The sequence below is a fragment of the Cnephaeus nilssonii genome (genome assembly GCF_951640355.1).
Source record: "Cnephaeus nilssonii genome assembly, chromosome: 8".
In the NCBI taxonomy this organism is placed as follows: domain Eukaryota; kingdom Metazoa; phylum Chordata; class Mammalia; order Chiroptera; family Vespertilionidae; genus Cnephaeus; species Cnephaeus nilssonii.
The window spans coordinates 95228323-95244693 of record NC_137079.1 but is presented as its reverse complement, the minus strand read 5'-3'; the positions used below and the strand labels follow the sequence as shown (position 1 = coordinate 95244693).

The 16371-nt window shown below is 41.5% G+C and overlaps 1 protein-coding gene across 4 annotated transcripts in view; it reads right to left on the bottom strand.

The window, feature by feature from the left end:
- Positions 1-16371, bottom strand: part of MIPEP (mitochondrial intermediate peptidase) — a 230656-nt gene that overhangs the window by 116350 nt on the left and 97935 nt on the right. For 3 of the 4 annotated variants that reach the window (XM_079778651.1, XM_079778652.1, XM_079778654.1), the window contains 2 exons: positions 15744-15948; positions 13668-13777 (listed from right to left, as the gene is read on the bottom strand). In XM_079778651.1, the coding sequence (XP_079634777.1) occupies positions 13668-13777; positions 15744-15948 (315 nt within the window). Of the gene's footprint in view, positions 1-11057; positions 12200-13667; positions 13778-15743; positions 15949-16371 lie in introns of those variants that run through there. The other variant, XM_079778653.1, reaches the window with a different exon arrangement.

Genomic DNA, 16371 nt, shown 5'->3' with positions numbered 1-16371 from the left:
CAACAATTAATTTTATGAAATGGCATATACTCAATATAGACACCAGCAAAACACAAGAACACCAAGAAAATCCCAAGTCCATTTCTCTCACAAATACAGATGCAAAATCCTCTATATACAAAATATTAGCAAACTGAAGCCAGCACTGTATTAAAAGATAAGAAGTTAGGTCCAAGTGTGCTTAATTCTAGAATTCAAAGGTGGCTTAATATTTAACATGAACATTTACTACATTAAGAGATCAGAAGAACAACCCAATTACCTGAAAAATGCATTTTTTAAAAAATCTAATAAATTGTGATGTCTATTAATAATTAAACCAAAAAATTAGCAAACTAGAAATAGAAAGGAATTTCCTTTTCCTGAGATCTCCACCAAATCTATAACAAACATCTTTCTTTATGATAAAACAGTAGCGCCATTTCCATCCTCACCAACATTTGATATTGTCAGAAGTGTTAATTTTTTCCTACTTTGAGCTATGAAATGGAATGCTATGGTGGCCTTAACTGGCAGGTACATTCCCTAATTACTTTTAAAGTTGACCATCTTTTTATGTTTCTTGTCCGGTTTTAACCTTCTCTCAAATGACTATTTGTCTTATGTTCACTTTCCTATTTGGTAGTTTACTTTTTTCTTATTGATTTCTTAGTATTCTTGATATGTTGGAATAATAATCTTTTATTAGGCCTGCATCTCCTTTCAGGATATGGTTCGTCTTTTCCCTTTCCTTTAGTTATCTTTTGATGAATTTAAGTTCTTCATTTTTATATTATTGAATTTAACAATATTTTCTTTATAGTTAATATTTTATTTAACTTTGTTTTCCTAAAAGTCATAAAGATATTCTTGTTTTCTTGTAAAGGTTTTAATGTTTTTCCTTAATCTTTAGGTTTTTAATCAAGTTGGCAATTTTCTTTGTGTTTGGTATAGGTGGCAATTCAACTTCCTTTCTTCCTATAGTTAACCAGTTGTTTCAGGACCATTTATCCTTTCTCCAGTGATCTATCTTTACCCAGTACCTATTATATGCAATAATCTGTCTATGGGTTTTCTCTTTTATTCCATTGGTTAAGTTGTCTGTCCTTGTAACAGTACCATGTTGCCATTATTACTATAGCTTTCTCAAGTTTTCTTCTATTTATGCTTCAAAGATTTCTTGTCTATTCTTGGGCTTTTGTGTTCTTTCATATATAATTCATAACCAACTTAATTTTTAAAAAACTCTGATATGAGTTGTAGAGATTACATTAAATCTATAGATCAATTTGGGGAGAAATGGTATCTCTGAATATTGACCCTTTCAGTCCATGATTATTACGTATCTTTCCATTTGTTAAGTCTTTTTAAAAGTATTTTAATAAAGTTATTAATCTTCTCATAAGGGTCTTGCTCAACTTCTGTTAGACTTAGCTCTAGATGCCCTATCCTTTCGATAAATATTGTCAATAGTTTATCTTTTAAAGTGATATTTTATAATTGTTTGTTGCTAGTGTTTAAAAGTGCAATTATTCATTTTTGTATGTAGATTTGATTTTCAGCAATCTTGCTAAATTTTCTCATTAGTTCTAATAACTTATCTATAGACTTTAACATTTTAATTAGACAGTTACTTCTGCTGCAAATAATGACAGTTTCATTTTTCCTTTTCAATTTATATAGTCTTTTAATTTATTTTTTCTTGCCCTACTCAACTTACTAGAACCTCCAGAACAGGTGAACAGAAGCTGTGATATGGGCATTATTTGCCTTTATTTTGATTTTAAAGGAAATGTCTCCACTATTTTTTAATGGACCACTGTCAGGCACATGCTTGCACTCCCTGGAATGTTCAGGATATTCTTGCTCCATTATGCCCTGCTGGGGGCTCTTGCCCCGTCCGGTCATTTTCCTGTTATTCTCATTGTAGGTTTCATGATTAATGGCCTTCAGCTTCCAGTAAACTGCCTCACCCAGTTTCCAGTGACAACCTACACCTGGCCCCCACCTGCACCTGGTCCCACTGGTTACTCTGACTGACCTTTACAAGAGACATACACTGAGTGGCGAGATTATTATGATCTCTGAATGCATAATAATCTGGCCACTCAGTGTGTGTGTTTGTGTGTATATACATATACATACATATATATATATTAGAGGCCTGGTGCATGAGCTTGGCCAGGGGGAGGGGACATGGGCGGTTGGCCGGCCTGCCTGCTGGTCAAACTCCTGGTCAAGGGGACAATTTGCATATTAGCCTTTTATTATAAAGAATATGCACTGAGTTACCAGATTATTATGCGTTCAGAGATCATAATAATAATCTGGCCACTCAGTGTAAATATCCTACTCTCCCTACTCTGCCCTGCTGATGCCATTTTGGCCTCAGCCCTTCTGCTAGCAGATATAACAATAATAATTCTTTACCCCTTTTGGCCTCAAGTGTTCCTCCTTCAGCATCCCTAACATTTGGTGCCGAAACCCAGGAGGGTTCCAAGGGGAAGGGAGCCACCATCCCGGTTCCAGTCACCTCGAGTTTGCTACTCAGAGGGCAGTGGGCACCGGCAGGTCTCCTGGGCTTACTTCTGAATCCTACTCAGGTGACATGATTGCAGGCCTTGATTGGGCCACCCTCCCTTACAGGCCCTCCCAAACCAGCCAAGGAGGAGGCCAAATCGGGGACTTCTCCTTCCCGTTGCTGAACCTAAATTCAACACCGGCTCATTTCCTCTCCAGTAAGTAATAATTAGATCACCCTCCGGATTTCTGATTTGCCATCTCAGACAAAATACCTAGCGATAGGCCAGAAATCCTCTCCAGTCCAGCATTGCCCAGGACCAGGTCCCACAGTCTTCCACGTCACAGGACAGGCCGGCCTCGGGAGAGCCTGACTAGTTGGTGGGGACGCCCTCCCTCTAAGTCTGTCTTGCTCCCCGGGTCTCCCTTTGGGGGTTACCTCCTCTTTCTAATTTATACCATGGAGAATTCTTTTTCTGTCCCCACCAAAAAAACACACAAAAAAACCCCCAAAAAACAAAAAAACAACAAAAAGCCCCCACTCCTCTGGGATGTCTTTTTTGTCCTTTCCACAGAGGTCTGGCCAAAGCACCTTAGCCACAATATAAAATAAACAATGATTCACACTGGCCCGAGAATGGAACTTTCTATTTTTAATATTCTTCAGGTCTTAAACATTTCTGTCATCGCAATGGGAAATTGTCAGAGATCCCCTAAGTCCCAGCCCTATAGTCAGCCCTTCTGCTAGCAGATGTAACAATAATTCTTTACCCCTTTTGGCCTCATGCATTCCTCCTTTGGTGACCCTAACAACCCCAGATTGAAACTGCAACTTTTTGTTATACAGGAAGACACTTCAACCAACTGAGCCACACAGCCAGGGCTGAACTGACATTTCTTTAAAAAAAGTATATAAATGGTCAATAAGTACATAAAAAGATGCTCAACATCTCTAGTCATTAGGCAATTAGAAAATCAAAACCACCATGAGATACACCACCACCTCACACCCATTATGATGGCTACATTAAAAAAAGATTGGACCCCAGGGTCCGGGTGAGGCCACGCGCCCCTGGGTCCGGGTGAAGCTAGATCCCTGGTCCGGGTGAGGCCATGTGCCCCTGGGTCCGGGTGAGGCCACGCACCCCTGGGTCTGGGAGAGGCCACGCGCCCCTGGGTCCGGGTGAGGCCATGCGCCCCTGGGTCCGGATGAAGCTGGATCCCGGGTCCAGGTGAGGCCATGTGCCCCTGGATCTGGGTGAGGCTGGATCCCGGGTCCAGGGGAAGCCGCGCGCACCTGGGTCCAGGTTTGGCCACGCACCCCCTGGGTCCGGGTGAGGCCACGTGCCCCTGGGTCCGGGTGAGGCCACGTGCCCCTGGGTGCGGCCGAGACCCAACCAGAGGGAATCGAACCTGCATTACCACCATTTGTCCACCATCCAGAGCTGAGGGGTCAGTGCCGACAAGTACACATAAGGAACTGGTGGACATTGATATTGGGTCTCAAAAGAACTGTTGGTCCAGAAAGAAACTCACTACAGACTGATTCATTTGCCTGTCAGCATAACTATTATTGCTCATCTCACATTCAGTTCATATAAGTATATCTCCAGTGACACATGATCTCGCTCATCTAGGGGAAATAATGAACAACATAGACTGATGAACAAGAACAGAACCAGAAACAAGGAGGCATCGATCGGACTATCAGGCCTCTGAGAGAGGATAGGGGAGGGGGGAGAGATCAACCAAAGGACTTGTGTGCATGCATATGAGCCTAACCAATGGTTAAGTTCAACAGGGGGTTGGGGCATCCGTGGGGAGGGGTGTGGGATGGGAATGGGGGGATGAGGACAAATATGTGACACCTTAATCAATAAAGAAATTAAAAAAATAAAATAAAAAAAAATAAAAATAAAAAAAAGATTGGAAAATAACAAGTGTTGGTGAAGATGTAGGAATTAAAATGATGTAGCCACTATAGAGAACAGTTTGGTGCTTGCTCAAAAAAATTAAAATAGGATTACTATATGATCTAGCAATCCCACTTCTGAGTATACAGGCAAAAGCACTGAAAGCATGGACTCCAACAGATATTTGTACAACTATGTTCATAACAGTATTATGCACAAGAGCCAAGAGGTGTCTATCAATAGATGAGTGGATAACACAATGTGATATACACATACAGTGGAATATTATTTAGCATTAAAAAGTAAGGAAATTCTGACACGTTATAACAGGGATCAACCTTAAAAACTTGATGCTAAGTGAAATAAGCCAGTCACAAAGGACTAATCTATACTAATAAAAGAATAAGGTGCAAATTGACCGTACCTTCGTGATGCCCACCAGCCTATGCAAATTAACCCAACAAAGATGGTGGGTTAATTTGCATATGCAGGTGCGGAGTGGGCGGGGCGGGACGCTTGCGTCAACACAGGCCATGGCGTTGATGCAGGCATTCCACCCGCCCCTGGCTGCTCTGGACCTCTGGGCAGCACGGGAAGGCGGAAAGGCGGCTCCAGTGGGAGCAAAGGTGGTGCTGTCAGCCAGGGTAAGGAAGGCCCATTCTTGCACGAATCTTCATGCATCGGGCCTCTAGTACTGTATAATTCCACTTATGCAAGGTACATAGAGTAATCAAATTCAGACAGAAAATATAAAGGTGGTTGGTTGCCAGGGGCTGGGAAAGGGGGCAAATGGGGCATTAATATTTAATGGGAACAGTTTTTCAGTTTTGCAAGATGAAAAGAGTTCTGTGGATAAAAGGTGGTGATGGGACCACAATAAGAATTTACTTAATACCACTGGAGATATACTTAAAAGTGGTTAAGATGGTAAATTTTATCATAGATGTATTTTACCATAACTTTTTAGTTGCATCTTAGAATGTTGGGAGGACAAGGATTACATTTCCAGAAGTGCAGGATAACAAATAATTTTATGCATACTGGGAGCAACTGGAAAGGTGTGTTAATAGGGAAAAAGAAAATGGAATAAGCATATTTCTAAGACAGTTACTTAAAATAGAGTCAGGAGGCTATTAAGGAAGTGAAGCCTATGCACATTTTATGCCTCAGTTCTCAGAGCTGCTAGAAAGTTGCTAATCTGTTGCAAACTCAGCTCAAGGCTGAGTCATAAACATCCTAGAACAACTGCTCCATGGCCTTGACCTCCTCCTTGCAGTTTTGACCACCTCATTTGAATAGAAGTAACCAATCCCTGTTATCCTGGCCAGCAATCCTTCATTTTCATGAAATAATTACACTTGTGGTTTTGGTCTTTATAAGCACTACCTCTCTGTCTTTACCCAGCTTAGTTTGGGTTGGTACCTGAATATGCATCTCCCAGATTGCAATCATTTTGCTAAGATAAATGCCTTTTGTACTTTTACAGCCGGAACCTCTTCTTTGGTTAACAAGGGTTAGGCTGAATGCTGGAACCAATAAGCACTGAGAAAAGAGATAATAACCTTTAGTTTCTTAGCACAGGTCCCATAATGCAGCCTAAGACTGACTGGGATTTATGGGAAATTCCATCAGACTGTTGATTCATGTTAAGTTTATTATGTCTAAAAACCTGGGAGTTTTTCACATGAACTACTTCTATACTTATGATATTGATTTTAAGATTAATTTACAATAAATTCTGTTTCAGCTTTGATGCAGCTTGTTAAGACAGTTTTGAATCTCAAATGAGGACCTCTGGTATTTGTTATCTCTGACAGTTGTAGGACACCTGCAAATCTGACAGGCATACTTGTAATTCTTTCACCACAGGAATTCATTGGCTATGCTATGCTCTAGTTCAGATAAAATACTTGTAGCTGTTAGTAAGTCACCAATTATTCTCCTTACTCTGAAAACTCTCTGGAATATACCACAGGATGGTTAAAAAAACAAACAAACACACACAAAAAAACCTTTTTTGATATGTAGCAGGATAGGAAATGAAGCATAAGAATGCAATCCTATTATTCTTTGTATGGTCTTTAATGTAACTTGTTTACAAAGACTTGAATTTCAGGGAATTAGCTCCTTGTCCTTAAGGCTAGAATTGCCCTTAAAATGAAAACATCAAGAGACTTGTTATCTTAATTAGTGACAAGAAGAGGCAAGCCCCTTGTGAAACTCTAGGCATTACACACCTATTGCCTTCTGGCACTTTTTCCATTCTCCAATGAATCACAAAATTATTTTAAATTATTTATAGACTGTCTGCAAGTCCCATTAGCTCACTGGGTATGTCTTCTGAGTCTAGAACTTGAATTAATTCAAAGTAATTTTAATACTGTCTTACTATCTCATCTGGTTTGAAGGATATTTTTGGACTTATTATTTTCTTGAAATTATCTTGTTCAAAAATGGTTTTTATTACTGAAGAAATCTGTAATAAAATAGAAATTGTCCTTTTTTGGGACATCATATCACATTGCAATCCCCTAGTCCTTCTTTGATCTTCTGATTGCTCTGTAAATAGGTATTTCAAAAATTGACCTTAGTATTGTGGTGAATTTCTGCACAAGATGTAACTTTCTGTTTGAAATATTACTCTGAGAGGCTTGTGGTACTCTTTTGCAGTCACCCTTACCTATGTGTGTCCTACTCATAGCTTGTGCTCAAATCTCTTAAAAATCTAAGCTCCTCTGACAACTTCTTTCCTGGTGATGATGATGGTTTCTTTGGATGCCCCTTGCTTTTGAAATAGGAATTTTTAGGGGTGAAACAGGCAAGTTTAGGGAGTTTTTAAAATTAAGGGGTCCATGGAAAAAGCACAGGGCCACAGAGCTGCAAAAGGGTACATTTCCATGAGACAAGGGAGTTGGGGAGGCAGCAGTTACATTTCCATAAGATAAGGGAACTGGGAGTAGCAAAAGATACATATTTATAAAATAAAGGGAAGGCAGCCCCTCATTCAAAGAGGGAGGAAGAAGAGCTCAGAGGGAATAGGAGAACAATGAGGGAGGAGGGCCTCACCTGTCCCATGTCAGGTTTTGATCCTTGAGCCCAGGAGTTACTATAGTGACCAAATCAAAGGGGAATAGCGACCAATCAGAGGGGATATCAAGGCACACAAAAAACTGCAGCCTTTATACTAATGCGGGTGGGGGGGGGGGAGGAACTTGGTGTGACTCTTTCCCCCGGCCCACGTGGGAGTCTGTGCTGTGAGATTCTTTCCTCACCCCATGTGGGAGTCTGTACTTGTTCTTCAATGAATTTCCAGCTTTGCTATACCTTCTTTCGTCCGTGGTTCATTCTTCAACTCCAACGGACAAAGAGCATGGGGAAGCCATCCTGCCCAGGGGAACACCGTGTGTTTCAATCCAAAATTCCCGTATCACTTTCTTTCAGGGGAATTTCTAAATTCCCTGTGCTTCAAAAATAATCTCCATGACAATTATTCCCACGCATCTTTAGCGACCATTTGACTCTGGATTTCAGACTTGTACTACTCATGACTTCATGGACAATGACCTTCAAAATATATAAAAAAAGAACTGTGTTTTCCAAACTCAAACTTGGCCCTTTTCCAGAATTCTCTGTTCATGGAACCTCTATCTTGGACTCCTCCCCAACTCCCTTTCCCCCTGTTATTTAACTAGCCCCAAGTCCTTCCAATTAAGGTTCAAATAGCCTGTGAATTCTGCTTCTCATAGCCAACACTGTCAGTGCCTTAGTTCTGGCCCTTGTTATTGTTTGACTAAATGTTTGCATGCCTTTGCTTAAACCCTACTAAGGGCTGAGCAAAGCCACAAGTTCAAAGGTGGAATCCAGGGAAGTTGTCAGCCAAAGGCTAGTAAGAAAATGAGTTGGGGCAGAATTGTATGACAGCCAATGGCCAGAAGGAATAAACACAACTTCCAAGTGGAAAAGTGACAGAAAGCCCAGTATAAATAATGCTGAGAAATATCACTCCAGTCACAAAAGGTGGTGTACGGTAATAAATGAACTGGGATTAAAAGGTAAGTGGGGGCAAGAGGTGTGCTGAGACTGAGAACAAATTCTAAAAACGAACATTCCAATGTCTTTTTTCTTTCTCTCCCTCCCTTCCTCCTCCTTCTGCTCCTGCCATACTCAGCATCTTGCCAACGTCTGGGATTATCCATACTGCTGCATGGGCTCTTGTTTCTGGTTGGAATAACCTTGTCCTTCGCTCTGCCCTAGTTCCCCTAAGATTTAAGGCCATAGTGAGCACTGGAATTTGTTTCACTTACTTTTTGTTTTGTTTTTGTATGCTGAGAACAGCGCCTGGTACGTAATAAAAACAACAAATATCTTCTGACTGAAGGACCTATATATGTCCTTAGTGTTTCCTCAATACTTTTTATGAGATAGATGAGGGCTGCTAAGAGCTGACTGGCAAACTGTCCTCTTTACATCAAATCTTTTCAAGACCTAGCTCCTCCAGCACTTCCTATATGAAGCCTCTTACAACGTCCTCAGCCGTTAGCTGAACTCTCCTTTATGGTCCTACACACTGTGCATGTAGCTCTGCTTTAATATGCCTCATGCTCTACCGCTCTAATCATTCCCAAATCCCAAAATGTGGAGTCATGGATGGACTATGCTATTATTTGATTGTTTATATGCATTTGTGTTATTGGCTGAGTCTACATTATTTCCAGAGTAATTCTATGCAGGTCAATAGATAGGTAGCTAATTAGATCACAAATATTTCCATTTCGTCATCCAATAACTGAAACAGATTATGACAAAGACTAGCTCAGATTATTTATCCAGAAACTCACCCACTATTCTATAGTTGACAATAATGGTTAGATAAAAATCAATTTAAAAAAAAGTTGACTGGAAACTTCTCTTTCCGTTTCCATTCATTCCTTCATTAATTTCTTTTAGTACTTTTTATGTACTAGGAATGATCCTAAATGCTGAAGATTCAAAAATGAATATAATTTTACACCTGAACTCAAGGAGATACAGTCTGAGGGGAAAATTACTAGCTAACTGTTAGGATTATTGGGCAATATAATCCTTAGCAGCCATTTGTAAGCTTCTCACCGTAGGAGAACAAGGACCAGGAAGACTTGCTGGACACCAGGAATCAGACCATATAAGGAATTAAAATTGTCCTAAAAACACCTGATCCTGCATTCCCATTCCATGCCCACCAACCCAGCCTCAAGACCCACCGACTACAAGAGCTTCCTGCCAGTGACTACACATAAGGATGAAACTCCAGCTCTTGGGGGCTGAGATCATGGACCCAATATCCCCCTGGCTGGGTGCTGTGTAGTCCTTCCCTTTGAATATCCCATCCCCTTTCCTTAAATAAAAACAACTTTTCTTTACGTGAGATGGATATTTAGCCTGCCCACTTACCACAATGTTAACTTTTCACTAATATAATCTAATAGAGGCCCGGTGCATGAAATTCGTGCATGGGGGTGTCCCTCAGCCCAACGGGCAGTTGGACATCCCTCTCACAATCCAGGACTGCTGGCTCCCAACTGCTCGCTCGCCTGCCTGCCTGATTGCCCCTAACCGCTTCTGCCTGATTGATGCCTAACTACTTCCCTGCCAGCCTGATTGCCCCTAACTGCCCTCCCTGCCAGTGTGGTCACCACAACTGTCCTCCCCTGCAGGCCTGCTTGCCCCTAACTGCCCTTCCCTGCTGGCCCAGTCACCCCTAACTGTCCTCACCTGCCAGCCTGGTCGCCCCCAACTGCCCTCCCCTGCTCGCCCAGTCACCCCTAACTTCCCTCCCTTGCCAGCCTGGTTGCCCCCAACTGCCCTCCCCTGTAGGCCTGGTCCCCCCAACTGCCCTCTCCTGCAGGCCTGGTCCCTCCCAACAGCCCTCCTCTGTAGGCCTGGTCACCCCTAACTCCCCTCCCCTGCTGGCCCAGTCACCCCTAACTGCCCTCCCTTGCCTGCCTGGTCCCCCTCAACTGTCTTCCCCTGCAGGCCTAGGTCCCCCCCAACTGTCCTCCCCTGCTGGCCTGATTGCCCACAACTGCCCTCCCCTGCAGGCCTGGTTCCCCCCAACTGCCCTCCCCTGCCATCCTGGGTCCCCCCCAACTGCCCTCCCCTGCAGGCCTGGTTGCCCCCAACTGCCATCCCCTGCTGGCTTGGTCGCCCCCAACTGCCCTCCCCTGCAGGCCTGGTTCCCCCCAACTGCCCTCCCCTGCCATCCTGGGTCCCCCCCCAACTGCCCTCCCTTGCAGGCCTGGTTGCCCCCAACTGTCCTCCCTTGCCGGTCTGGTCCCCCCTAACTGCCCTCCCCTGATGGCCTGGTCCCCCCAACTGCCCTCCCCTGCTAGCTTGGTCACGCCTAACTGCCTGCCCCTGCAGGCCTGGTCCCCCCCCCAACTGTCCTCCCCTGCAGGCCTGGTCACCCCCAAATGCCCTCTCCTGCAGGCCTGGTTCCCCCCAACTGCCCTCCCCTACCATCCTGGGTCCCCCCCAACTGCCCTCCCTTGCAGGCCTGGGTACCCCCCAACTACCCTCCCCTGCCAACCTGGTCACCCCTAACTACCCTCCCCTGCTGGCCTGATCGTCCACAACTGCCCTTCCCTGCCAGCCATCTTGTGGCGGCCATCTGTGTCCACTTTGGGGTGGCCATCTTTGACCACATGGGTGTGGCCATCTTGGGTGCCGGAGTGATGGTCAATTTGCATATTACTTCTTTATTATATAGAATATATACTAGGTGTACTGGTTAACAATGGCAGATTTTGTAATCAAAGAAAACACAATTTCAAGAGAAACATCAAAATTGCTTTATTCAAAGTAATGTCCATCGCTAGCTACACATTTCCCCATCTTCTAGGTAATTTGTGGATACCGTCCCAATAGAACTTTTCTTGTTTTGAGGCAAACTAGTCACACACCCAATTTTCCACTTCTGCGTATATTTTGAAGTACTGCTCAGAAAGTGCGTGTGCCATCAATCAGAACAAGTGGTAATCTGAAGGAGCAAGATCTGGTGAATATGGCGGGTGGGTTAATACTTCCCAGGCAAGATCTTTTAATGTGCTTTAACTGGTTTTGAAGTGTGTGATGGTGCGTTATCATGAGGCAAAATTACTTTGCCGTGTCTTCTGGCACATTCTGGTCGTTTCACGATCAAAGTGTGGTTCAAATTGATTATTTATTATCGGTAGCGATCAGTATTAACCATTTCACCTGGTTTTAGAAGCCATAAAACACCACACCTTCGTGATCCCACCAAAGGCAGAGCACTGTCTTCTTTCCAAAGCGATTTGGCCTTGCAGTCGATGTTGATGGTTGGCCTGGATCAACCCATGATTTTGTGAATTTAGGATTCTCAAAATAAATCCACTTTTCATTGCCAGTCATAATTCTATGCAAAAAAGACTTTCTTTTGTGCTGTTGAAGCAACATTTTACTGATGACTTCTCAGTTTTCCATTTGTCTTTCGTTCAGTTGATGTGGCACCCATTTTCCTTCCTTTACAACCTTTCCCATTGCTCGTAAATGATCGGAAATTGTTTGCTGAGCAACATTTAATCTTTCTGCAAGTTGTTTTTGAGTTTGACATGCATCTTCATCCAATAATGCTTGTAATTGTTGGTCTTCAAACTTTTTCGGTTGACTTGGACGTTCTTTGTCTTTCACATTGAAATCATCACTTTTAAAGCATTTAAACCAGTGTTCACAAGTATCTTGAGATGGAGCATGTTCATCATAAGCTTCCCGATGTATTCAGCAGCACTTTTCTTCAAAATAAATTAATGAATTAAAACTTCCCGCAAATGCTCGTTATTTTTGGCACAAAATTCGACATTTTTAAGCATAAAAATATCTATGATGCTAACACCTTCAACAAATTTGACATATGAAGGTTTAAAGCTTGCTGTCAATACAACAAAATAACATACATATCAAATTGCATATATAGCAACATATGTGTAACTCCATCTATTGAAAAAAATCCTCATTATTAACCAGTACACCTAGTATAAAAAGCCAGCAACCATAACGGCCATAACAACCCTAATGACCGTCGCTATGACGCCCACTGTGGCCAGTGAACCACCCCAATCAGGGGGTGGGGCCAGCCGGCCAACCTTGCACCCCTCCCCCTGGCTGGCTTGCCCCTGATCGCCGCCCCCCAATAGGGGGTGGGGCCGGCCTGCCAACCTCCTGCAGCCCCTCCCCCACACGGCCCCACCCCAGATCAGCCCCCTTATCCCATTTGGGGGTGGGGCCAGCTAGCCAATCACCCACAGCCCCTCCCCCAGACCGTTGACCCCCAATCAGCTCCCCAACCCCAATCGGGGGCGGGGCCCCCAGGCCAATCTCCCATGGCCCCTTCCCCCAGCCAGCCTGGCCCGGCCCTGATCAGCCCCAATCGGGGTAAGTAGGCAGGTGAACCTCCTGCCATCTCCTTCTCCCAACAGGCCCAGCCCCGTTCCACTCTGATTGGGGCCAGGCCGGCCGGACCCCACCCATGCACAAATTCGTGCACTGGGCCTCCAGTATTTTATAATCAAAGTTCTGAGAGGAGAGAAAGAGTATAGTTTCCAAAGTATGTGTGGATAGTAAACTGCACAATTTTGATAGTTATACTGACAGCTAACTTACTGTAAGGCATTTCTCATTTTAATCCTACTTTACAGAATTTTAAAATATTTAAGATTACAATGCACTATTTAAATCTAAAAGTCGATATTAAATAATTTGCAGACTTATCACTACATAGACAGATGCTAAACATACTGGGAAAATATGGCAATATAGTTCCGCTTTATGAAACATCATAAAAATTCAGACCAAGAAAACAAATATTCAAAAGCATGAAGGAAAGAAGAAAGAGGAAAGTCTTTTTTGAAGTGAGACATGCTTGAAGGCCTCTTCTACTAAAGAGCTAGTTTCCACCTCTGGGAAACAAGAATAAAGTGCTTTCCTCAGAAAATGGCTGAGAGGACTAAATGGTATATTACCTGGCATATAATCAAGGGCAGCTATTTGTCAATACTTTATATGCTGTGATCTGGGTTCTGTAGGCTAGCCCCCAACCTCTCAAAAAGGAAAAACTAGAACAACAACAAAATGGTAGAAGGATTCTGGTACTGAGAGAGGGTGACAGAGCTCTGAAAAAGCATTGAGTTAAACATTACCCAGGAGATCATAAATACAGACAACCACAACTCAAAGGACTGTATTACAAATTAGTTTCCCTACCTGCCCTGTTTGATAATGTCTGGCAAACTGGTTAACCACGCGATAGTCATTTGCAAAGTACTCCATCAGAATAGAAGGAACCTCAGCAAAATCAGTGGGGCACCTGGTCCCTAAAATGGGGGGAAAATAAAGTTGGCAAGAATCAAATCAATGTATTTATCTTCCTTTTTATGCATTCTTTTAAAATTTTCATTTGTACTTCTGATGAACTATGAAAAGCTTTAATTACTTCAATGTTTTATTTCTATAAAATTATTGTACATATTTGCAGAAATGTTTATAATAATCCTGTATATTTTCCTGTATATCAAACGTAAAGTAAAACAAAATATTTGCAGAGCTGGATAAAACACCTTGTAAAGCAGTGATTCAAACCCTCTACAAATAAGCCTGTGTTCAGCTATGCTGGGATATACTAACACAAATTAAAACATTCTGACATTTAATATAGCATTTGTATTTAATTCACTGAATCCCACCACTAAATATTTTTATCTGTCATTTCTTTTAAAAGAGTATTTTATCCATTGATTGCTTCTTGTAACAAAGTCAATCCTCAATACAAAAAAACAACAATATTTTAAACTCAAAATTACTTAAAATAGCAAATCCTATAATAATTTTTGGTGGCATTTTATGATTCTTTCAGCCCATCTACAATCTTTTCAAATACAATCAAACCTGGTTTCTCGAAGGAATGTCAGTCTCCCATCTGGCACAATATGGTTCTCCACCAAGTTGGTCAAAGAAAAAATGTCTAGGTTGTCAAACCAAACTTTGGTTTTTAACCTGACAACCCTTTCATGCAGATACATCAGCAGGACAAAAGATGTCTCTCACACCACAAACAAAGGAAAGAATGTAAGTCAGTTTACCTCTAAACCTCTCTTGTTAACATCTCAGGGAATTGTGCTGTGAATATTTTCGTTTGTGGGTTTTTTGTTTGTTTGTTTGCTTGCTTTTGTTGCTGGAGAAATGGAGGATTAGAACAATTCTAAAACATAAAGAGGCCATCAAGCGTGCTAATGTTGCTAAGGGTGTGAAAGAAGCAATGATACAGGCAATTAAAAAGGTAGAAAAACTACCGTTCATTTGGATAAAGGAAAAGCAGTTAGCCAGTGACAGCATTTCGGAGGCAGTGATAGCAGTGATATACGAACAAGCAAAGATGCTGTATGCTGATACACCCCGGAACAAGTGCTGAAAGTGATTCTCTTAAGGCTAGTAGGGAGTGGTTTGATAAATTTGAAAAAAGAAGTGTTTATTTATAGATTAAACAGTACATTAGACATGTACTGTATATCAGAAAGGTTAAAACAGGAATCACTTGTGGGTCTGAAACAGATTAATTCAATTTACATTATTTCTAGTGGGAAAAAATGATTTAGTTTTCGAACAAATTGCTACTTGAACAGTCTTCCGGAAGGAATTAAGTTTGAGAACCAAGGTTCCACTCTATCTTCTCCTCCCCCAAAATATTGTGTGTATAAAGTTAGTTAATAAAAACTGAATATGAACAATTTACCAGGTGGTCTAGGCATAAGATTTAGAGATGAGACAGCTAAGAGGAAAGTCTACAGTATCATCAAATATGGCCACAAATCAGCATGAAAAACTGTAATTTTACACAGGGGGAAAGTATAAGGAAAATAAAAAGTAATTTATCATACTTCTTCAACATGTTCTGCTATGTTTTCTAACCGATTTTGGATAAAAAGAGGCAACATTCATTCACTTATTCTGTGCTAGGTCCTAAGGAGATACATATTTATTCATATGCACATAGAGTCACAAACTTAAATTTCATAAAGAACAGCACAAAATAGAAAATGGTACAAACTCAAAAGATGGACAACTGGGACTTATTCCTTGGTTAACAAGGAATGTTAGCAAGGAAGCAAAAAAATGTAAGAGGATTGGGTTGTACAATTGAAAGGAGAAGAGGCAATATGTTGATAAATGACCACGGGGCAATATTAAATGATGTTTTCCTAAATAAAAAGCTTTTCCCCCCTATTTATAATAAAATGTTTTTAAAGAATTGTATTAAATAAAAGTCCCCTCTTCATGGCTCACCAGTGACATGTTGGTAACGAGTACGTCCCAGCATAGAATGCATTGCATGTCCCATTTCATGAAAAAGATTTTCCATCATTCCAGGAGTTAATAAAGTTGGTAAATTCCTTGAGGAATGGGGAAGATTCAGCATAAGAACTACAACTGGAAGTTGATAGTCTCCATCTTCCTTTAATCTCCCTCCACGGATTGTAAAATGGCAATCCTTTAAGAATCAGAAAACATAATTTGAAGAAAGTATTAGGTAGTCTAAAAGGTAGAATATTATTAATGTTAATGAACATAAAATTATACCAAAATGTATTCTGAGTTCAAATTTTAACTTAACTCTATTATTATTCTATTTATTTAGTTATAAACACAAATTTTTCTCAACTCTTTTATTTTGTTAAAATTTAAATTTTTAAAAACACCAATACACTGAGCTTATGTTGATTAATTCATTCACTCCAAATATATGTATTCAGCTGATGCTGTACCATATGTTGAAAATGCTATCATTACAGAGCTTAGATCCATGCATTAAAGCAAATCGGAAGTGACAGACATGAAGCTACTAAGGGAAGGTACACTATTATTTATTGAGCCCCTTCAATGAACTAGGACAGTGGTCAGCAAACTCATTAGT